The following is a 24,710-nucleotide window of genomic DNA, read 5'->3' on the forward strand; positions in this document are numbered from 1 at the left end:
TCCTCTCTTAGTTTCATTATTCCCTTCTTCTCCCTTTTGCAATGCTCCATTATATACTGAGATTTATTTACTGTATTTTTCAAGTAATCTTTTATGAGTCACTCAGAATAAATATCTGGTGAGTGTTGTCTGGACACAGGCCTCAGGCTTCTGAGGTCTCCTGGGTCTTCCTGGCATTTCAACCTAAGGCTTATGATTATCACTTTAAGTCATGGTATTTGGTTTGCTTCCTTCTGTTCTACAAGGCAGCTATTTCTGCATCGATCCTGATTATTTTTGCAATGAAAGGGCTTAACAGTATTTCATGGACAGGCCAGCTCACAACTATTGAAGATCAAGGGTAGCCCAAGATTGCCCAGAATTACCTTGCACTCCAGGCTCCTACAACTTGGGAAAGCCAGAAACTTTTAGGATTCTAGAAATTCTTCCTACCTCTTACAAGGCCAATGAGGCTTTGGAGTGACAAGCACATAAAAATGCTGGCTTCCGAAAAGCTGGATTTCGGGGAAGGTAACATTCCCTTTTTAGTCTAACAAAATATGCTTTTTGGCTTCTCTGCTAGTATGTAATATCATTATAGAAGTTGTTTGTCACGGCAATGAAACAGTTTCACTAACATAGTATAACTGTTAATTGCTGTTGCTGTTTCACTTGCATTAATCACGCAAAAAAAGTCTTGCATAGGATACATTAATAAGCTAAATAAGGATGTCTTTTGGCAAATTTGAAGAAACCTCCATATTAAAGTGACCTTTGTTAATTCTCTGGAAACCAAGAGATGTGCTAGGTCCTCTGGATTTTTTTTCAGGAAATAAAATAATGATTTCATCAATATGATGACAAATATTTGCTGTTTTGCAATTACCACCATATATGGTATCACAAATACATAATGGCTCAAAGACTTTTGTACATACTTTTGTTACTAGTGTAACTTCCTTTCTCCATAATGATGATGATGATGATGATGATGATTATTATTATTATTATTATTTTATTTGAGAATTACTAACTATTCATTTGTGATCTACTTGTATCATTTGTGATTAATTCTTTGGAGAAAAAAAACTAAAGAAAACACTTTTTTTTTTGTGTAGCATAATAATTTGTAAGAAGAAATATGTGTATATTTTATTTCTCTAAAACAAGGATTCCAAGAACATTGTCACCTGTTTGGACGTAATACTTGATGTACCCAGTTTAAAACAGCAATTTTTATTCAGAATCCAATCTAAACCTCTCCTGGCACAACTTGAGGCCATTTCCTCTTGTCCTATCACTTGCTACTTGGGAGGAGAGACCAACACCCCCCATGCTACAACCTCCTTTCAGGTAGTTGTAGACAGCAATAATGTCTCCCCTCAGCCTCCTTTTCTCCAGGCTAAACAGCCCCAGTTCCCTCAGCCGCTCCTCATATCAATATACCACAAAGGAATGCCACGTGTTAAAATCCTTCTATTTTATTTCTAAAAGCCTCATGTAACTATACTATGCTCAGATTCAGTATTGTTGATCTACTGGTGTCTTGGTTCCACCATCTGTTTCTACAAAATTATTTTTACCTTAACAAGTATTAGTGTCTGCCACTGAGTGGCCCTTTGATGTGAAGTCAATCACAGACAAGAATAAAATTGCATAATAGACCATAATTTCCCGTCTGATCATAAGCTCAGCCTAGTGTGCTGGGTGATTTCTTTCGAACTAATTGACAAATGCACTGGCACAGGGAGTGATGAGCTGCAGCTGTCTGCCTGTTTTGTCAGAAAGACAGAAAGAAAATAAATCTTGAGAAGTACTGAGGTGTTCATGAAACTGAGATGGATCTTCTGGGAATTTTTGTTTTGAGAATGAAGAACTTGGTTTGTTTCAGTGAAAAACACTGCCTGTTCTTTCAGTACTTTTCACTTCTTGTGAGTACCTCAGCCTTCTCCTTGCCTGTTGTCACCAATTTACCAGGCTTGCTTATCAGGGGAGAGTGCACTTTCTTTGACCTTCCTTTTCTAGTTGATGTACCTGTAGAAGCCCTTCCTGTTATTCTTGTCATCCTTTGCCAAGTTCGGCTTCAGCCATGCCCTGGCCTACCTGACTCCATCTCTGCACAACGGGGCAGTGTCCCTACACACTTCCCAGAATCCCTGTCCCTGCTGGTACTGCCTGTGTGTTTCCTTCCTACCCTTTAGTTTGACCAGCAGGTCTCAACTCAGCCATGCTGGTCTCTTGCCTTCCTTTCCTGATTTCACATCCTCAGGGACTGAGTGCTCTTTCACTTTATGGAAAGCCTCCTTAAAGGTCTGGCATCTGAGGGCAGTTTCCCAGAGGGTCTTCTTGATTAATTACTTGAACAGCTGGAAGTTGGCTTTCCTAAAATCCAGGGTCCTGACATTACTCTTAGCCTGACCCACATCTCTCAGGACTGCAAATTCCAGCAGCACATGTTCCCCGCAGCCCAGGCTGCCTGCAGTCTTGATGTCACTGATTAGCACATTTGTGTTGATAACCATCAGGTCCAGTATTGCATCCCCCTGGTAGGACTCTCTATCACCTGACTTAAGAAGTTATCCTTGGTGCATTCCAGGAGTCTCCTGGATTGTCTACAGCTCACAGTGCTACTTTCCCAGCAAATAAATATGATCTAGCAGATAACTATGACCTGAACTAGATAAAGTCTTCTAATGCTGATACCTGAGATACTATGATGTATCAAGGTGATAGGCTAAAACTTACCGGGCCTCCTTTTTTAATGGTGAAATTATATATCCTTCTTAGTCTTTAAAAAAAAAAAAAAAAGTGTAGTTTCTTAGCTCTCTAGTGAACTATATCTTGAAATTGTAGGCTTGCAGGCTGTGAAATATCTGACTTCATATCAGCTATGGACCTAGATCTAATAGAGAAAGACAGAAATTGTTATGTCATCTTCCTCAAAGCTGCTGATGTATGCAACAGTAAAGGTAAATCCAGCAGAACAAATTGGCAGAGAATTGGTAAAGTGGCAAGAAACATACACAGTAAATTTGTGGCACAGCGGAGCTCCACACAGTCTTCACTATTTGGTGTGCATCTGTATAGCATACACAAACTTTAGCTCTGCTTAATGTTGATCTAAACAACAAAACAGAAGTTGCAGGTACAGTATCTGAAAGGTTTCACAACTTTTATCCCTTTGTATTCAGCTGATGTGCTATATACATCACCATTTATCAATCTGAGGGCTCCTGCTGTATTTTGGTATTTCATTATGATTTGGAGTTTTAAATTTTTCGTATTTACAATAATGTTTGAGTCATGTGCCCATTAAGCATGTTTTGTGGAGTCCCTACTCTCATCCTACTCAGCAACTTCATGCTTATGTCTTCTCCATGAATAAGGATTTTACTGTGTAGTGAAATAACAACATTCTGAGTTGGGGATTTTATACATATATATATATATATCTAAGTACACACCCATTTTTATACATTTAATATAATTAAGGGGTGATTACAAATGACTGTATTGTATGTATTTTAAATAGGTAAAATTAATTTCTGTGTGTTCCGAGAATATACTGAATTAATAGAATTCTGGTGTGAAATGGGGATATTTGAAACTGTGTTTCTTTTTTCCAGCTAACTGGCAGTTTTATAATAGGAATAATAGAATAATAGAATATTTTTGGCAGTCAGTTCAGCCCATACGTTTTTGCCTGGCAAGAGTGGCTGCTGGGTATTTTCTTGTGTCAAGGACTGAAAGGTATTTCATGCAGGAGTGTTTGTTATTTGGGCATGGGACAGATAGCAGAAGTAGATGGTAAAAACCGAACCAACCAAACAACAGCACACAAACGAACAAAAAACAAAGGGAGGAAAACTCAAAAAAAATGAGAAAAACTCAAGAGAGAAAATTATCTTTGAAATATTATAAATCTTCATGCTTAGCTACAGGAATTTATTTTTTTAACTAATTCAGAAGAAAAGTTTGGTACACATTTCTGTTACACAATTGAAAATTTCTTTCGCAACCCATCATTTTATAGTTCTGGTTTAAGAGTTTAACTTTCACTGTCAGAGACGCAAACAGCTGAGATAGTTTTACTAAAGGTGGTGTAATTACTCAGTATCTTTAACTAATCTTTACATCTTCAAGAGATGTAATTTCACCAAAAGAATTTAACTTGGGCCTGTCAGGGTGAATTCCAAGTTGCTACAGAAGTGCTCTGTGTTTTGGAACAGAACGTATTTTTCAAATGTTAAAACACAATGAGGTTCTAAAATGGTTTTAAAACTACCAACAGCATGGCTTTCTGAAAACTTTGGTGCTACCGTGAGCTTTCTGTAAGCTCGGGCTGTGAAAGGCGGGCAGGCAGTTGTGGTCCTGCAGGCCAGGGACTTGTGGCAGGAGGCACCATGTCTCGCCAGCCCCTGCGCTGGTGCAAAGCTGAGGGCTGTGGAGCTGGAGAGCGGGTCCCACACAGAGGTGGAGTGCCCAGCAGGGCCTGAGTGCCTGCATTTGACCAGATTTTTGTTGGTGAGGCAGCAGGAGGTGGAGGAGGCAGCCACGCTGGCACTAGCAGGGCAGAGTACAGTGTCCCTTGCACAGCCCTGCCTGCTCGCTCCCACCTGAGCTAAATTACGTCCTGATTGAGGAATAGGAGCCCAGCTCTCTGCCACACACACACAGATGTGTGTGATTTTAGAGCCTGTTTCGAGACTCTCAGATATGCCGTGGATGAAGAGATATTGTGTTTCCTCCAGCAAGGGCAGGTTGGTGCCACCAGGGCAGAGCAGTGGCGTGGCCTGGCGAGCCCAAGTGCAGCCTGGCAGCCAGGTGGTCAGTGCTGGGCGTGTGTCAAAGGACAGAGCTGGGATGTGCTGCCAGGTCAGTGGAAGGTGGCAAGTCAGGTCTCATCCATGTGAGAAGCCCAGACAGGCTGGTCTGGGCCCTGCTGTGGCGTCACTGGGGCAGGGGCTGACAGACCTGGTGGCTGACATGAGGCCCTGGGCCTTGGGGGGCACCAGGGGAAGCCAAGCATGGATGGTCAGGGCTGGAGGTGCCCCTAGTGCCCTGATAGTGTCTCTTCAGACCATTCTGCAGAGCAGTCATCTTCCTAAGTCTGCTCTGCTCTTGTAGTAATTTTACCATTGAGAAAACTGGTCTCAGGAGAAGAGATCACGCCTACTGTTTGAAAGAAAAGCAAAGAATCAGGAAGCAGAGTGAGGTTAGTGTTTAAAAAGTGAATGGCAGAGATATGATTGTGCCAGAACATCAAAGCTTATTTTTCTGCCAGTAGAGAACAGGTAGAAGAGGTAAATTGGAAAGATGCTCAAGAAAAAGAGACTGCAGCATGTAACCTTAAAATTGAGTGCTCGGTGATGAAATATAATTCCATCTGTGCATCATGTGTTTTAAAGCAAATCAGGAAGTGATTGTAATGATACTGGGATCCCCACAAATAGGATGAGTAAAACCAAAAGATTAAAAAACTAACATTAGACCTGTAAACATCAAGGAAATAAGCCCTACCATGTTTCTGTTCTTCATAGCAGCCGGCTTCATCCTCTCCCTTTGAGCAATGCACACGGCTATACTGCATACAACCACATACTGGACTGACACTGTCCTGGGCTATAACAAAGTTTTATTGTGTTGAGTTTTGGCTTGCTTTCGTTTGTAGTAGCTCCTGTAGAAATTAAACAAAGTGAATATAAAGATTGCTGTGTCAGTAGGTGGGTAGGTAGGTTTGTTTTCACTGGAACTTCTGAATATTTTATATGTGGAACTAATCTGTTTCTACATAGCCATTCCAGGGATACATGTAAGATTTTAATCCATATTATAATATAGATTGTATGAATTTTTGTACTAATTTTTCCTACACTGAACAACTAACAAACTTCATGAAGTTAGAAAACTCCTTCCTTAAGTGTGACAGCTGCCATCTTTATCATATATTTGTTTGAGTGGATCTTTAGCTGTCCACCAATGCTCCTAACATTTAGCAGAATAGAAACACCATAGAAAAATGTGTTAAATTTCCTGAGGAACTGCAAATGAGCATAACTGTAGTTAGTGGAATCTCACTGTTGCAGTCCTCACCTTGCAGTCCCCTTTACAGCCTTAAAGCTATTGCAGTAGTCCTACTTGAGATTTTCTGACCCTCTTATGGATTTCATTTAATTCATGCAGTCTTTGCAAAATTACTGGCCCATTCTTCCACAGGACTGGGTTAATTTAAAAGCTGCAAGAGTATACATTTTATTTTTAAATTTAATACTTCTTATTAATACAGAAAACTGTAGCATATAGCTGGAAATATGTAGAGTTTAAAGACTCTTATCCATATCCAAGCACATTAAAGTACAGTATGTGTCTATTTAAAATGAAACATGAATTTAGCTTGATTCTGTATCAAGAAAGTTCATGGCAGCTTTGTGCTGACATAAGCATCCAGTAAATCAGGACAAAAATAGCTTGGAAAATAGCATTTTTAAGAGACTTTTTAAGGAAATGCTAACATAATTGTAGTGTCAGGTTAGCTAGCTATGCATTCCTTCAACTTTAAAGAGCATTTGGGTATGGTAAAACTGAGTGAATTATTCACAGGAAATATTGCACTGGACAAATTTAGCTTGTCTCTTGGATTAAGAGGCATACTTCCTAGAACAAAATTAGATTACTGTGAGAATTGCTGAGTTTAAAATTTGCCTCACTTCAATACAACAAAGCAGTGGTATGTGCATGCATACTTCTGGAGGAAAGAGTAGTGCTGAGCTCTTGTCTTTTTTATTTGCCTCTATTCTTGGTGTGGGTTACTTTGGTAGCATTAAAGAGTTGCGAGGAAACGGTTAACCTGCCTACTTGTTAGATTTTACTCTGTGTTACATTCTATGGAGTACATGTATGGAAATACAAACCCAGGACATTTACAGCTGTCATAGTTGTTCGGAACAACAGTCTGTTTAACCCCATGTATTATTGTCTCCAGTAGTGACCATAAGCAGAGAGACCCTCCTGAAGACAGACAATAGGGCAAGCATGGATGATTTTTGTCCCTGATGTTCTCACAGCTATTTTTAAATCAAATTACAGGAGCTCTAAAATGTATTTTCCTAAAAAAGGGGAAAAAAAAAAAAATCTAGTGACAGTATCTATTACCTTTTACTGTCCTTGCAGTGATAAGTTCCTCTTTGGCTCAGGACATGACTGGAAGACATAGCCCTTCTAAGCTCAAAACCTACATATAAACTCTTTATTTCATGCTATTATATATTATCCTCACCTTTTCACTAGAGAGATCACTGAGCTGCCTAGGCAGTAACTGCCAGTTTCTTTTCTCCCCCTGAGCTGAAATTTTACATCCTGCATCTACCACTTCTCTGGCAGAGTTTTCCAGAAGATCTGTTGTGAGTGACATAAGCTAACATCTCATTTTTGTCTGTTTGAAGCCAGCTCCTGCAAGCCTAATATGATGCTCCCTAAATCTTGCAATGGGAGTGAGTGCCTGGTCCCTACTCACCCTTTCCATGCTGCTCCTAACTTTGTAGAAAACTGTCCAAGTATAAATGTAGCTGCTTTCTCGAAACAGTTGTTTGAGTAAAAGTTGATAATGATTTTTATTTTTAAAAGAATCAGAAATCTCAATCTTAAAATTTGAGTTAATAGTCATGGAACATTTTTTGTTATATTCATTTAGTGTTAGAACTAAAGATGTTGCTGTGAGAGGCTTTATTCCTCACTAGGCAGAGAAATAACCTCACCAATGATGGGATTTTATAGATATTGTTTATGTTAGTTTACTACATTGCTCTCTATGTGTGACTACATCATAAAATCATTTGCTAGGTGAAGGTAATTTACAAATGATCAGAAGCAACCAAATTACTCTAGCTTAATGAGTTGCCACTTATTGCCTGTGTAGGCTTTTTTTTCTGCTGCGGCTGTGAAGTTGGCTTACATTAATGTGCATTAATTTTATTTCACAAATGCAATGATTGAGGAGGCCTAATGCTGGTGGCTCTCATGGCTCAGCAACAAGTGATAACTCATTAAGTCATGGTTAACTTTGTTGCATATACCTGTCAGTCTGGACCTGGCACAAAATATACATCAGGGCATTTTGCCAGGAAAACATCACACCAATGCATCGATAGCTGCAGCAGCAACCTGCTCATCTCAGAGTAGTTTTTAAGGTTTTGATTTTCAACCATGCATACTGAAATGTGTCAAACCATTATCTCACTATCTCACTCTTTTGAAGGCAGCAGAGGTTCTGTAGTCAGATTCCCCGCTCTACAGAAGAAGGGAGTTGTCGGCAGGTTGTTCAGTGCAAGGGCATTGAGACTCAGGATATTGCTGCCTCAACTTGGTTCCAATTTGTCAGAATTTGGCAACTTTTTGATGAAAAGACATCTGTTTGAGGGTTTTCTTGGAGAGAGCTGAGGATGTTTGTGCTAACCGATGGAAGGGCTATGTGAATTCCTACAGGATGGTTGTTCTAATGCTGATGAGATTTTATTTTAGAGCACATATATTTCAAGAAAGAAATCAGGCATGCCAGTTGACCAGAGCTTTGTGACAGTGACAGCAGCCTCCAAAGCAGGACTTGATGTAGTGGAAGTAGGACAGAAATTAAAATGGAGCTGGCTGAACGATCCTGCTCTCCAGTGCTCCTGGGAGAAAAAAGCCTTGGGAAGGTCCCCTAGTCTAATGTGGAACCTAGACACACAAATCTGTGAAGATAAGGAGAGCAACCAGTTCCAGGCTGCTGTAGTTACTGTGGAAATAGACTTCAAATAACTTTGCACAAAGTTGTTTAACCGTTTGGTTGGACTTTCAGTAACATGTGCTGACTGGCTGTTTAATCAAAGCCTGCCACAGCTCTGAGTGATTCCTTTACAGTCCTGACCTCAGCTTGAACAGTCTCGCCAACTTGTCTTTTGTTTTCCATTGTTTGTTTCTCTTTAATCTTTTGCTTGACTTCTTCCCCTTTTTTTTTGCAATTCCATTGACACACTGAAAACCAGGAAATAACAATAAAAAGTTGTAGAACAAGGTTTACTGCTGTCACATTATATCGTTTTGCTCTTAGTTTCTCACACTACATATATTCCACAGTTGTATTTCTACAATTTTCGTTACAGAAATTCCAGGCAGCAACTGACATTCACTCGGGGTTTATAAAGTGCCTACAAATGTATCTTATTTACATTAAATATAAATATTAAATAAATAGAATAGCATATTGCTGTATGATTGAGGATGCAAGAGCTCTGAGCATCTGAAAAATATGGTTTTATTTTATTTATTGACCTAAAACCCATGCTTAGAACAGCTGCCTTCAGCCTGTGCCTTGAGAGGTGCTGTGAGTTGTGCTGTAAGAGGGGAACTTAACAGAACATTTCCACACTACTCTAGCAGGTGGCAAGAATCTTACATTATCTCAATATCTACCTTTTCTTCCTTTACTTATTTTTTCTGTCCATCTTCCTGATTTTAATCTGCACTAAACTGGTTAGTTGCACTGGATAAATTATTAATCACATTTATGAGAAAATTTTCCTACTGAAAAGAAAGGGATGATACTTTCTAGTGTGAAATAGTCTAGCTGTAGGGTTTTGAGCTAAGAAGGGCTGTATTCTCCAGTCATGTGCTAAGCCAGAGAGGAACAGATCACCACAGACAGATACTGTCACAAGACTTTTTTCCCAGTCCTAGGAAAATATATTTCAAATGTCTTGTCATCTGACCTCAGTGGGGAAAGGGCTTCACATATTTCACACTCTCCTTGGGTTAAGTCTTGGTTATATTATTTTTGTCCCTGGGAATAACGTGGAATGAAGAGTACTTGAACCTGTCATAGTTATCATGAACGTGACACAATTGCTCAACAATAAGTTCTTAAAGTTTAAATGTGTGCATTCTGTTGCACAGATCATATATTGTAGGTTGCAGCTTTTGTTTGGTGTGCAGCGAAGCAGGATTATGTGACTCACTACTTTAGGAAGGAAAAGAACTGGCTTTTAAATGTCAAAACTAAAAAGGAAATTTGCGTTTTGCATGTAGAATTGTAAAAAACATCTACAACTTTTTTTCTTTCTTGGCACAGTTCAGTCTTTTTTATTTCATATATCAGGACTGTGCCTTCACAGTTTCTTCACAAGCAGGGCCTAAGCTTCTCCAACATGCATTATCTATCTTTTAAGTTCAGAACTGGAAATCGTGTGTGATTGATGACAATGGGAGTTAAAGCTTGAACATTTTTGGTATGACTTGCCAAAGAAGAAAGACAGCTGAATCCCATGGTCCTGAGAAATGGCCTGTTGAGATCCTGCAGGGGTGTCTGCCCACCAGCTTTCTTCCAGCCTCACGTGGAATTCTGTACATCCCCATCACATCTGCCCCATGTACTTCTGTCTGAGTCTAACCAGTTTGCATCTGCATTTGGTTTAATTTCCAATTGAGTTTGTACTAACATGCTGAATTGTAAACAGGCATAGCTGAGATGCAGATACACATTTCCTCCAGTATCCCAGTTGTATGTGTAGCAACCTCCAGCGTAAGGGCTAGACAGACAGGCTAGCCAGGAGCAGTACTGTCTTAAACCACCCAAGGTTTTAGTCACAATTTTCTTCACTTATATTCCCTTCACTAACAATTCTTGTATTACTTTACGGGGAAAAAGTTAATTGTCATATGGTATCGTATGCGACTGCTTTGTGCTGCTGACTCCATTTTGATAGTAGATCCAATGATGTATCATATTCTTTGTGAAACACTAAATCTTCAGGATAGCAATATTTATTTGAGAACTGGTTCATTTCTTTATTGTATTCATATGAAAGAAGTGGTTCATCGTACATGAATTTATTAATAGGAGTCACTTTCAGCGGTGATAACTTCTTAATTTTATTACAGTAATTTGAATACAAATCAGCTAAAAGTCATGACATTGAGTTCCTTGGGAACTTTTAATCAAAATAAATGCTGGGCTGTCTCTGTTGTGATAGACTGGTGTTTCCTCATGAGCACAGCCCCCACTTTTTTCTGGGATTTTTGTTGGTGCTTCATTCTGAGATAGAGAATCCAAACAGAGGAATCCAGTCAACAGGACTGGAAGAATAAAGAAGTACTTATTTCCATGAAGCGCTGCAAAATGAAAAGATTTTAACACGTAGATGGTGCTTCTTGTTAAAAAAAAAAAAAAAAAAAAAAACATAGAAAGTCAATACATTGAGTTTCTGATGGAATTGATATGAAAACCAATGTCAAAAGAGTGAAACTTCCCACAACTGGGAATGAGGATTTTAATTCCACTCGGTATTTACTTCTGTGTTTGCCTTCGCTCTGTGGTCCAGTTGGAGTGACAAGGAGAGGTGGAGGGGCGCATTTTTAATTCTCACTTCAGTTTCCCTAAATTACTCTCCTTTGTGAAGACTCGGTACATTCTGCTTGGCCATCTTTAATCTACTGCTGCATGAGAGACTGTCATTTCTGTACATGAAGTCTCTTATATCATCTTTGCACCTGAATGTATTTCACATACGCTGCAACTCTGTGTATTCTTTTGTAGTATCAGTTTCTAGGGGGAAATGTGTTGCTCAGTACAAATGCAATTCCTGCCCTTACACTCGGAACTGAGAACTTTCCCTCTGCCACGCTCGCAGAAGTGGCATGCTAAAGGAGCATGGTCTTTGAAGAAGCCAGTTTTCCACCACTTAAGTCATTATGCTGGACCAAAAAAATTCTTGCTGTGTAGGTGCATGCTTGAAAAAATGGGTATTTTTATAGGAAACATGGAAAATTCTGCTGGAAATATGTGAAAGTTATTTAATACAACTATTCCCTGAGGTAGCACTTGCTGATCCTTCCAAACAAGAGATTAATACTATCCAAGTCATTAAATGTAAAATTGAAATTATTGCATGAAGGTGTACAGCTTAGATATCTGAAAGATGTAGTGAAATATTTATATACTTTTTTATTAATCTTTCAATTATACCACTTTCCTCTGTTCAGGACTGTACTTAAAATGTGTGGACTTAAAAGTAAGATTTTAAAGGTATGTAGAGGTTCAGATAGATACCAAGAGAGCTTTACAAAGGCACCTAGACACGTCTTGATCTCTGGGAATCGGATCCTCTGACATTTACAGATACCAGCTTTTGATAGGACAGCCAAGTCTCACAAAGTGTCCTTTTCTCAGACAAATGTTACTGTTTGTCACCTTTTACACATGTGGGAGCAGGAGAGTTGATCCAAATGGAACCTCCTTTTCTCAGTTCAGTTTGGCTCCTTCTTAGCTTTAGTAACTTGATTTATTTATTTTGGATATCCATCAGCACTTTAGGCCTCAGGTAAATTCTCTGATCTTCTGTTAAGCCAATATTTATTTATCTTCCAGTAGACAAACTTTACATTCTAAGTACTTTCAAAGTATGTGTCCTTTGGAAGAGGTCTCAAAAGTCTGCAGAATGTCATCTGTGATCTTGTGAATAACGTGTGCTGTTAAGAGTGTCAACCTGATAGTGATGATTTAATTATGGAGTTGAAATGTCGAAAAGAAAAGAAAAAGTTTCTTTTTCCTAAGAAGACAGCTCGAAATAATATATTGATGAAATTCTGGTTTTATTCCACAGACTGAAGTTTTGTATTTAATCTTTTTATGCTCTGTGCCAGTAAGCAAAGGTCCCTTCTGTTCTTTTACATTAAAAAGAGTTGATGGATTGCAGACTTGATAAGAGAATAAACGTGTTAAGGGCAAAATATTTGTGGATTAGAGCCCTCCAGCAAGAAAAGTTTGGCATTCTAGCACTTTTCTGAGTTAGTTCTTCAGGCTTGTATGGGAATAGGAGTGCAAAATGTCACACTCACACACCATTTCCCATATTTGCTTGTGGTTACAATTATGAGATTGAAACTTGCACTACCTCATACGCATTGGGAGAAGAAAACTATACTTGTTGGAAGTGAACAAAAATGAACATATTTGAAGGAAGGGGTGGGGACTGGTGATGATAAACATCAATTATACTTGTAGTAAGTGTGTTGGATTTATACAGTCTTTAAAAATGAGTACTGCTTTATAATTAATTTAAATGACACTCTGCTTGTTTATGCTTATTTTATCAAGCTCTTTCCTCTTACTAGCACATTTAATTTGCAGAGTCAATGCGCTTGCTAAGTTTTTTTCATTTCCAAAACCAATAGCACTGGCTTTTGTAAATCTAAAGATAAAGAGGATTATTTATTAGTTAGCAAGAAATCTTTGGAGATCTACATGTCTGCATTTTATATACGTATATGCAAGCATACCTACATAAATGTATAAAAATACATGTACATAGTCAGATAGAACTCAGTATAATAAAAAAGTCTATTCCCCATTTATTTAACTGTCTATTTTGCTACTGGCCCAGATAAAGTTATTTACAGTTGAGCATCATGAGTGTTCTGGAAAGACAGGAAATGTTCAGTTCCCATTAGCTGGGATTAGCTGGAGACTGTGTAACAGACTGCAGGGCATATGTACTGCATCCTGCAGCCTTCTGCAGTGCTACCCTGCATTCCTCTACATTAAGAGGATACTTTAAAGTGTTGTGTAAAATTTTATTGGTATATAGCCGTGTCCCTTAAAGATTAGCCAAATCTGAAGCAAGGATGTGAAAATGCAAATATTGACAACGTTCATTGCTCAGCAAAACAATATCACTGTTCTCAGCCATATTCAATTGCTTTTAATGTATCTGACAACTTCGAAGTGGTCAGGTAGACTTTATGTGTTTGAAAAATCATAAAGATCCGATTTTCAGTTTTAAAAATAGTTATTTCTTTAAACTATATAGATACTTTTGATCTTATGCTTCTGTCAGTCATCAAAAAAGGAATAAAATCTTCAGCTAAAACATTGCAGTGGGAATTGGAAATAAATCTTTAAGAAAACTGGTTGTTTCAATCAATACCCAAGCAGTTTAGGTGACAGGTACCCACTATCTAATTGATCTAAATGATTTTATGTTTTATATTGGGTTTTGCTAATTCCTTTGCTTCAGAGCCATTGTTTGAAGTGTTTCACTGTATATCTACCATTCGTACAGTCTCTGTGACTGATACGGATATAATGAAGTTTTTTCCTGTTTCATAGTTCTTGTAGTCATTCCCCTGACCATGGACTCAATGAGCACGTTCAGACTCCTTATGAAAAACAGCTCTTCCAGCTGAATGGCAGGAAGCTTATGAGTTTATTTATCAGACTTCTCTGGATGTAAAAACCAGTTTCTGCAGCTCTAAAAATTATATGACTGGTGCAGTAGTGATTTTCTGCACCGAAGGTGAATGCCAGCAGGAGTTATGTACTGCAGATATTTTAGTGAACTCTGAAAAGACCACGCTCAATACAACACTCCCAAACATTTCTGCTAGCCTGTTATTTTCTTTCTATCATTATCTTCTGTAGAATTATATCTGTGGGAAACCAGTTTATATGACTGTGCTGTACTGTGTAACAAGGAATTGTCTTCCCTTGTATTATTTAATGCGTTTGTGCTGTAAAGCATACCTCAATTTTCTGCGTTTATTTATTATATGCAGTGGGAAAAAGCACAGAAAGTGTGTGTGCCCCATGCCTGCTAAGGTTAGGACTCAACTGAAAATCTGTTGTGCCAGTTAGCAACTACTGAGACAGCTGCCTACCTGAGTCTCTTTTGATTCTGACTGTTTTCTGTAATTTCAAACATTATCAAGGGGAAACACACGGGTTTTGTTTATTGGTCACTAACTATTCTGTGATGGGTTTCAAAATAGTACACTGAGTATTAATAGCTTTTTCTGAAAATAGTACACGCTCTCTGAAATTGCAGACTAAGACTCTCTCATCACACAAGTAAAAACACCTTGTGAGAAAAGCTCGCTTTAACAGGTGTTTTGCTCTTGTTCAGTGTTTGTCAGGTTCAACTCCAGCCACGGCTTCCCAGTGGAGGTTGGTGCGGATGCCAGCATCCTCCAGCTGAAGGAGGCAGTTGCCCAGCGACAGGGAGTTCCAGCTGACCAGCTGCGGGTGATTTTTGCAGGGAGGGAGCTCAGCAATGACTTGACACTGCAGGTAAGTCTCCCTCAGTAGCTTTGCTTCTGGACTGTTGCCAGCTACGCTGCCTCTGCCTCTAATGCTGCCAATCTGACATTCATGCCTGAGATCTAATAGAATAAATAGTGCCTGGGGATTCCTTGAACTTTACTCCACACTGCTTCATTAATTCTGACCTTCTTAATTATGCATTAAAGCAGCAAGCAGGAAGGATAGGGGAAGAGAGAGAATATGAGAGAGAGAGCACGAGAGAGAGCTGTGCGTAGTGAATAAATGTTTACTGACTACAGAAGCAAGCCATGCACAATTTCTGTATCTGTTCAATTTCTATCTTACTTATTCCATTTGAATCTTAATGAAGAAGGATGTGAATAAATTGCTCTAAATCAGGTTGCACAGTCATCACATTTGATAGAATTTGTAACCCAATTGTGACCCCTGGAGGATAGCTACAGGGCTGCTGCTGCTGCTCTGAGCACTGCTGCACATGCGTGCAGGTGCATGCACTGCTGGAGGGATGGTTCCAGATCAGAAAGCCCACAGAAGTGTACTCCGGACTGCTGAGCTCATAAATGCGTGAAGCTAAGTGAGTGGCAGGAGCATGGAAGAGTGGCTATAAGTAGGTATCTGAATTTCTGCTCCTGAAGGTTAGCTAACTGTTCTCTTCAATAAATGCAGACGGGTGTTCATCTGTGGTGAGCAATAGTAAGCTTGGAAAGGTAGGTTCCACTTCTTTCTTGTCTTTAATACCATTACCAGTCCTGCTGCAGTTGCTTTATAAATATTTCTGTTTATCCTGTATGTGGATTTGGCAGTTCACTCAGACACCTAGGGCTTAGCATAAGGTCACACATTCGAGATATTTGGGCAACTTGGGGAAACCTACTGGCCTTTCAACAGAGCGCAAATACAGATTTAATGAAACTGCTGCCCTTCTGTGTGATACCAAAGAATTGCAGATGCAATCTGCACTAGTGCAGCTGGTTATATAAAAGATCTCTCGCAAGCAGAACTATTTCAGATTAATTTGCCCTCACACTTCAGAAATATTGCTGTATTTAGAATGGCTGCTAAGCCTGGGCACAGAAAGTCACTGTTGTATTGGTGACCTATCACTATTCCTCCTTGAGTATGGTATTTATTGCTTTGCAAAGAGTTTCAGGAAGTTTCAGCACACAAAGGAAGGTATAGAAATATGAATTGTTGTCTATCTCCAATGCATCACCTGTAGATAGTGTTGATTCATGTATTAATAGGATAAATGGCAATGTGCTACTCTGATTTATATGGGAAACCATATACATGAAAATGTAAGAATAATAATAAAAAAGATATGTGAATTGTAGGAGTTGCCAGTTGCCTGTTGCTAGATTTGGGTGTCTGTGTTGTTCTGTCAGAAGATTCTGAACCACTTAACACTTCCTGAGAAGCTGTAGATATTGGTGTTACTGGCTTTTTATGTCAGTAAGAAACACAGATTTTGGGCCCAGTTTTACTCTTGCAACCAAGTCTGTTGTCGGATAGAACATGCTATCTGTTGCTAGGCTAAATTAAAAATTGCTTTCCAAATATACAGGGCTTCTGGTGACTTAATTCATTTCATTGGAATGTCAGAATTACCATGTGTAGTCAAGACTTTTTATGATTTGGTAAATTGGACCTAGACTCATTGCTTTGACCCTTGGCTTCTAAAGCAGATAGGAAGTTCAAAAGGTGTTTCAGATCCTATAATCCATATTCTGTATTTAAGTGTCTTAAATATTGCAGTGATTAATATAATCAGTAATGTATCAACTGCATTTTTATATTATGATATTTAATGGAGTGTATTTTACTTCTGTGTTTGCAGTTTTTTCTGTCATATAGTTGTGTATGTGTTTTTATTTATTGTGGAAATTTGTCAGCACAAGAACAGTTGAGGTCTTTGACTTCCTGTGGTAAGCTGTTTGGAGCTCTTTGCATAAGAAACTGGATGGTAGTAAAATTTGAGTGCTAGTGAAATACTAACTGCTGGCATTTATGTTGCATCTGTAATTTCAGAGTTAATATCACATACAGGCAAATAAACTATCTCTTGTTTCCTAGACCTAGAGATTTGCATGCAGAACAAGAAAAAGACAACATAGATTTGTACTCGGCTGACGCTTTTAAGTTATTTTACTTTATAGTGATGTAGAATTTCTAGTAAGACCACTTTGTCCCTCTATTTTTCATAAATTACTTTTGAGCTTATTTGGCCAAGATACTGTTGGAGAATCTAGAGGTCAGGAAGGAGAACTGATAGTATTAGAGATAATGAGATTACAGAGGACATGGGAAAACCTGTGATAATTACAGGAGTGTGGGGCAGGGATATAGGAAATACTCCAGGATAGCACACTTTATTGGTTTCACAGCTTATGAGACAACTTGATTTCTCTTGACAGCTACTTTAGGATCTCAGGCAGCTGATACAAAACATCACTGAGAATGTGAAAGCTATGTTTATTTTCCTGTTTGGAGAGAAGGAAAAATCTTTCATGGTAGCTGAAACCTGTAAATAAGAAATGAAGCCGGAATGGACAAACATTAAAGAGAAATTATTGTAAGAAAGACCATGCCAAGTTGAGATCTTAAATAAGTAACTTGTTATCAACAACAACAGTAGAAAAAATGTACGAAGGATACAAGTGAAATATGTGTGGAGACATTTAATTTGGTACCTCAGATAAGTGTTTTGTCCTTGAAAAAATAGAGGAAGATTAGATACTGATTCAACTGTGCACAGGGGAGATCAGTATCTTAGCTAGTGACTAAGGGGCAAGTAGTGAAATTAGAGCCATGGTAAGGAAAGATTGGTAGTGACTGGATGAAGAATGAGACCTGCAAAATTTGGATGTCATAAGAAGGAACTAGAGCAATAAGCTGCTTCCTAAAAGCACAGCAAATGGTGACAGTTTAAGGGTGCTAAATATTCCGAAGAATGATTGATTAATGTAATCCCTGTTGATTACAATACACTTTGAAATGAATAGAATTAATTAATATATATCCAACACAGGAATTCTTTCAGAAGGCTGTCATGAGTACATGAGAACAGTGGTAAGATCTCAGTGCAATCACAAGGGCAAAAGAAGAACAGGACTGTAACAGGGTCACCAAAAGGAATAAACAGGACATAGCTACCTATCTGGAACACTGAAGTGTTGTAATGGGAGATGACTGTTTACAACAATATTGCCCTTGCCTCCAAGAACAGCAAAATTAGTTAACAAACCTTCTGGAAGTAAAATATGTAATATTTATTGTTACACAATTTTCCTCAATGCAAACAATTTAAAATTTACTACTGGTAATAGAAACAGTAATACAGGCTTGCCCTTTCTTGGAGAACTCAAAATCCCCTTGTGTGAAGAAGCTCTTTGCAAACATTTTGTAAGAGATATTCCCTGCCTTGCAGGGCTTATAGTATAAATGAGTAAGACAGACAAATGATGTGAAGGGAATCAGTAGCCTGGCTTGTTCACACTCAGCAGCAAAACAGGGACAGAATTAAGTCTTCTGTTTCCCAGTCCAGTACCATTTCTTTTTGACAGTGTTTCCTCTATGAGGTAAATGTAGAAAATACAGTTCCTCGAAACACAAAAAGACAAAGGATATGACTAGTAGAAGGACTTGTTAAGTTTAGAACAGTGCTCCACTGAGATAGCTTCTAAATCAGAGTTAGCTTTTGTTTGACTGGAACACAAGCTCGAGGCTTGGAGCATACACTTCACAGGAATTTAGCTCTGAGAAGCTGAAAAGTCCTTGACTGCTTAACAACAACTAAAACATCAGTCTGTTATCAACATTATTCTTATACTAAATCCAAAATGCAACACTATACCAGCTACTAGGAAGAAAATAAATTGTATCCCAGCCAAAACCAGGACAAAAACCATGAACACTTAGATTAGAATGAGTCTTTTGACATGCACAACAAGTAGTACCTTTTGTTACAAACTACTGGTTTGTATGTAGGATACCAAATCACTCACAGGAACATCTTTGATATTCAGCAGTTTTGTGGGCTACAGAATACAGTCGAGCCAACATTTGCATATGTAAACACTGTTGGGAGAGATTTGCTCACAGACATCCTGACTGAATCAATCACCCTTTGTGAAATTCAAAGAGAGAAAATTACTTTATGTATGTGTGTTCGAACCAGTATTTTGGGTCAATATTTAATTGACCTGTGGATCTCTTCTTACTTGTAAACCTGGAAGAGATGTATACTGTAGTTCTTCAAACCAGAAAAAGCTAGATGAAGAATACTTAGGTATATTATAGTAATAAAGGAGATCTAGAGATGCTGTCTGTGTTGCCAGGTGATATGGACTTGGCTAAATGAGTGGATAACAGTGTTACTCACTCTTGCTTCTTTTGATGGCTGCAGACTCACTGTATGTGACAACAGACACTGTGTGTTGAGTAGGTTTTTCCAAGACTTGTGATGGGCCTCATGGTCTTGTATGCTTATAATGAATATGAAAAGTACTGTGTAGCCATATTTAGTATGAAATTAAGTCAGGTCCTGATCAGATCTACAGATTTTCCATATCTGTTTAAGAGGATACATCGCTTGTTAATTGTTATGGCAGATCGAGATCTAAATTCATTAATAAATTAGACCTTCAAGCCCAGTAACACTGCTTTCAATGCATTACTGTTCTATTCTTTTTATGCAATATGAAGTAGGAGACTATGAAAAAGATTTAACTATAGACAAATAAGGGATAAATTATCTTCAGGCAGTTTGCTAACTCCAGAAAGTGAATACACCAGGTCTGAAGGGGCTGCAGCATCAGAATGGCCTTGAGCTTTGCTGGTACCTTCTGGATTCTTCTGACATTTTTTATATGTTCTATTTGGTCTGCTGATGGTTCAGGACGAAGTGGGACAGGGTTTTCGTTGTAAAATTTCTGCTGTGTGCACTCTCTACTAGTTTCTATACAATTTCTAGAATTGTGTTTCAGTACTGAGATGAATCTGTGTTTTCTGCTAAATCTGGTTCATGGTTCCCTGAAATAGGGTTGCTGGTGCCAGTATTCTTATAGGAGTCTTATTGACTAATCATATTTCTGACTGACATGTGTTGCTCTTGTAGAATAATTTCCAAATTTCTAAAAGTGAGTTTCTTTTTTTTTTCCATTTTGCTGACAGTTTCAGTAAGTTGGGAGTCTTTTGAATTAATTTCCATTCCATCTATGGTTGTTAGTACTTTCCTATATGTGACAACATGTTCAGGCAGCAGATTTTTTTAAAAAATTTGTTTGTTTGTTTGTTTGTTTCCTTTAGGCGGCTAAAATTCACTACACTGAGACCATTAAGTGAATTTTATGAAATCCATTTCTTAAAGAGTGGTTGTTTTGTGTGGGACTGATAGAGAAACTGCAATACTATTTGTGTGAAATACATTATATTGATAAGGAACTCCTCTGGCAAACCACTGTAGTTCTTCTGAAAACATGTACAGTGTTTCAGAGTGTAATTATCTTGAAAACTGCACTAATATTAGATGTCCTTTAGTTTTCTCCCTGAATACTTGCATTGTACAGGCACTTGCTGAATCTTTCTCCCTTGTCATGTGTATAATACAATTAATATGTTTACAGTGCTGTCCATTTTTTTTATTCAGATCCTGCTCTAAGGTGCAGGAGGGAAACACATAAGAAACAAAACTTCAAAAACCTGTAGTTGTTGAAGTGGTGGCTGTGAGTAAGAACTTTTAGGAGTTTGTAAATCATGATAGTGAAAGAAAGGTCAGCCCATGTCTTTCACTCATCACCTTTGTAAATTGTGCCGGTGAAAACGTGTTAAGTATTTTGCACACCATTACCAAAAACTATAGTTGAGTTAGCAGAAGTTCAAGGGTAAGAGGGAGATTTCCTCCCTTCTTTCTCTGATTTCCCCAAAAGAAAAACATAGTATTAACTGTTCTGGTAGGCTACATTTGTAAGGAAGGATCCATAGACACTGTATATGTTCTAATTCATAACCTAAATAGAACAATAATTGTCCAATATTTGTATTGCATTAAAACCAAACAAAAATATGGTTTATTGAAGACTTTACATAGTGAAAATACTGGATTAAGAAATAGGAAATTATGACAGATTGTGTGGATTATTATTTATCATAGAGAATTTAATGTCTGGGAAACAAAATCGTAGAGGAAAAGATGGAAACTTCAGTGTTGGAAAAATATTTCAAAATAACAAGCAGCATATCAAATCTATCTCCTCAATAGAATGGTAGAATGTAATCCCTTGCTATTATAATTTCTTTGCTTCAGTCTTCATTTTACTTAATTTTTTACAGTTCTGATTGTCTTAAATGTCATCTGTAATGCATTCATATTTGGAATTATCAAGGTGACCCAGCTATTTAGTTTCCTTCTAATTTTATTTTTGTTTTTCAAGCTTTCTCACTCATTTTAATTGAAAATGTGGGGGCTAAACTTAAATGCTTCATATCTAATTACAGAGTTTTCATCACAGATGAGCCTCCATACTGTAGGAGATGCAGAATTATTACTGTTAGGAATAGCTTTGATGGAGGGAGTGGGGAGTGAAAGAAGAACTCAAAAGAACAGAGTTGTTGGATTATGACAACAAAGGCCCCATGACAGAAAAATCACATCGATCATCCTAAAAAATATAACTCCAATACAAGCTTAAAGAGAAAGAAGACAATTAATTTAGGAGTTACTGAGGCAAAAGTAGTTATGTAATTCATTATATGTCATTTTATTGGAGCAACCCTTGATAAATTTACAATTTCTAGAAGCTTTCTTATGAACTCGAAAAGCCTGTTGAAAAAATGAAGATGAAATGTTAAAAAAAACCAAACAAAACAAAACAGTAACAAGTAATAAACCAGAGCAATATAATTTTCTCTCTTCATTTAGACTAAGTAAGGTGGCAAAAATATCTGGCCCACAAATGACACAATTTTCATTTTCTTCATATCCAGAGCAGGTTGTTATTTCATTTTTTTTCAGGTAAAACATTGGCTTCAGTGATTTAGTGAAAGTGATGCCATTGAGTTTCCATGAGCCAGCACTGTGCCTCTCATTCTCTCTCCCTCTCATTTGCTCTCTCACTCATTCTCTCTCTTTCTTTCCTCTCTCCCTTTCTCTCTTTCACACACACACACCGTCCTTACTGTCCTGGGGAACCTCCTCGGCTGGTGTGAAATGCTGTACCTTCCATCCGTGAAGTATGGATGTTACTTCCTCTCCTGCTCAGTCCAGTTTCCAATGCTGTTCCTGAATGAATTGATCAGTGTTTTCTTCACTTTTCCTGCTTTTCTTATTATTGGTTTCCCACAGTTCAAAAAACTTTTCCTACTTCCGTTTCTACCTCTCCCAATGTCCTGGTTTTGTTAAAAACAAGACCAGTTCTCCTGTAGTGATTTTTCTTTCAGCTAAGTTCTTCCAGGTGGCTGTACTTTTCTGAGTTTTAGCCTGCATATTTTTCCTAGGATGCTGTACTCAGTGCTCTTAAGAGACCAACGGAATGCTGAAGAAGCTCATGTTTAGATTTATTACTATGGTAGCTAAGAAAGACTGATAAGTCTTCCCACGTTCCGTTGTGAGAGGGGCATTTTTGAGGAGGAGTGGATGGAACAGGTGACTAAAATGACCAACAGAAGTATTCCATCCCATAATTGTCATACCCCCTTTATAAGAGGGTGATCATGAGGGTCACTCTCTCTTGGACCATGGCCGGCATCTAGAGAGGACCGTGTCTGTCTGCCTGTGATCTACAGGCCTCAGGCCCTGCATCCCTGCAACCAGGTTCTGGTTTGCTGCGAAGTCCTGCCCATGACTTCCGGGGGCCTGAGCTGCACCTGCTGGAGCCGCCAGCTCTGCACACTCAGCTTTGCTGCTGGAGTGATGCCAACTCCACATCGAGCACTCGAGTGGTTTTGTATAGTTTGTATATATTCTCTATTTATTAGTAGCATTAGTAAAACCCTTTAAAAGGCTCCAACTTGAAGTCTAAGTCTCTCTTTCTTTCCCCTTGTCTTCCTTATCATCTTTCCGATCTAAAGGAAAGGGGTGGTGGGAACTGAGGAGATAACAGGGAGCGTCTGCCACGGTTTATTGCCGCCTTGCCTTAAACCTTGACACCCAATCAATTCCAGTTCTTTGAAATCCTGTTTCCATCCCATATCTGTTGCCCATTGCAGTGTTAAACCAACTTCAGAAGCAAATTGTTCTTTCTGATCTTTCCCTTTCCCAGCCTATGAAATAAAGGCGGAGAGCAAGGGAGAAAATGATGTTGGCTTGCAGATCCGCTCTACCTGCCAGTGAACGAACATCTTCTTCTACTTATGGTTTCTTCTCTCATTGGATGATGTGTTTCTGTACTAACTGTTGACTTCCTTGTTTTCTGATCTTCTTGCATCTAACCAAGAAACCGAGATATCTGCAAGAAGCTATAGAGCTACAGGATAATCTGCAGGTAGTGGAGGGGACCTTGTGGGAGATCTGGGAGAGTTGTCTCATCTCAGACACTTGTGTTCCTGCCAGGAAAACAGCTAGACCCTCTGGCGAGATATTGGACTTCATTGTGTATCTTCATATCAGTTTGTCTATATATGTGTGATAATGTATAAAAGGTTATAACCTTATTCTAGGTAATTTTGAAAAGGTATGTAAATGTTGGCAATTTTTTGGTTGCTAAGGTTACACTTCTCATGAAGGGACATGTGCATGACACCACAGTTGCTAGTTTTATGACAGAATTAATATAAAAAAAAGATACGAATAATGAAACATCTTTAAACTTCAAAAACATTTCTAATACAGTTTTTCCTTATTAACTATTTGACATAAAACAGCATGATGGAAACATATAAAAGTTTTATTGTTGTGTATTGGGTATGCGTGATATACCAGAGCTCTGACTTCATGATTTGTTTCTTGTGAAGCTCATCCCAAATTATCCTATAAAATATTTTTACTGTACTACCTTAGCATCTTTAACATATCCATCTATTCATTTGTATCTTTCACAGTATGCAGCATATTGTAAGTACAAAACAGACAAATGTATACAAGTATGTTTAAGTACAGAAAATAATAGCTACTTTCCTCTTTAAGCAACAACATATAACCTTTATTCTTGCATTATTTTCATTACCCTAGACAGTGATTTGGGGTCTTTGTTTACTATTAATCTTATAGTAGCATGTTTATTACTACAGCTTAAGGACACGTAATTTAAATTGTCTGAGCCTCAGGAAAGGAAGAATCAATGCAATTTTAAAACATCTTAATGTTTCTAGTCTCAGAATTTTATAGCAAAACTGTCTCAATGACAGTAGATGACAATGAATGAATTGAAAATGACCCATCAGATATATGTATTTGGAAACCTTATGCTTTGTGAAAGTATTCCCTTTTTCTTTATTAGTAGTGAAAACTGCAGTGCCTGAATGTACTAAGATGCTCAGCTTTTTAATACTGGAACTTTTATGTAACATTTTATGTAATTTTTGTTTCTGGGCAACAAGTAGTAGTGTAAACTTCTGTTAGATTTCTCAAAACCATTTTGCAAATTTTTGTGCTATGATAGGAAGATTTTAAATATATTCCACTATCAAAACACAGGAAGAGGGGAAG

The 24,710-nt window shown here is 38.2% G+C and overlaps 1 protein-coding gene across 3 annotated transcripts in view; it reads left to right on the forward strand.

Annotated features, from left to right (window-relative positions):
- Nucleotides 1-24,710, forward strand: part of PRKN (parkin RBR E3 ubiquitin protein ligase) — a 725,918-nt gene that overhangs the window by 133,491 nt on the left and 567,717 nt on the right. For all 3 annotated transcript variants that reach the window (XM_082048436.1, XM_082048435.1, XM_082048437.1), the window contains one exon: nt 14,910-15,073. In XM_082048436.1, coding sequence (XP_081904562.1) covers nt 14,910-15,073 — 164 coding nt within the window. The remainder of the gene's footprint in view (nt 1-14,909; nt 15,074-24,710) is intronic.

Source organism: Streptopelia decaocto (genome assembly GCF_964273445.1).
Source record: "Streptopelia decaocto genome assembly, chromosome: 3".
Lineage (NCBI taxonomy): Eukaryota > Metazoa > Chordata > Aves > Columbiformes > Columbidae > Streptopelia > Streptopelia decaocto.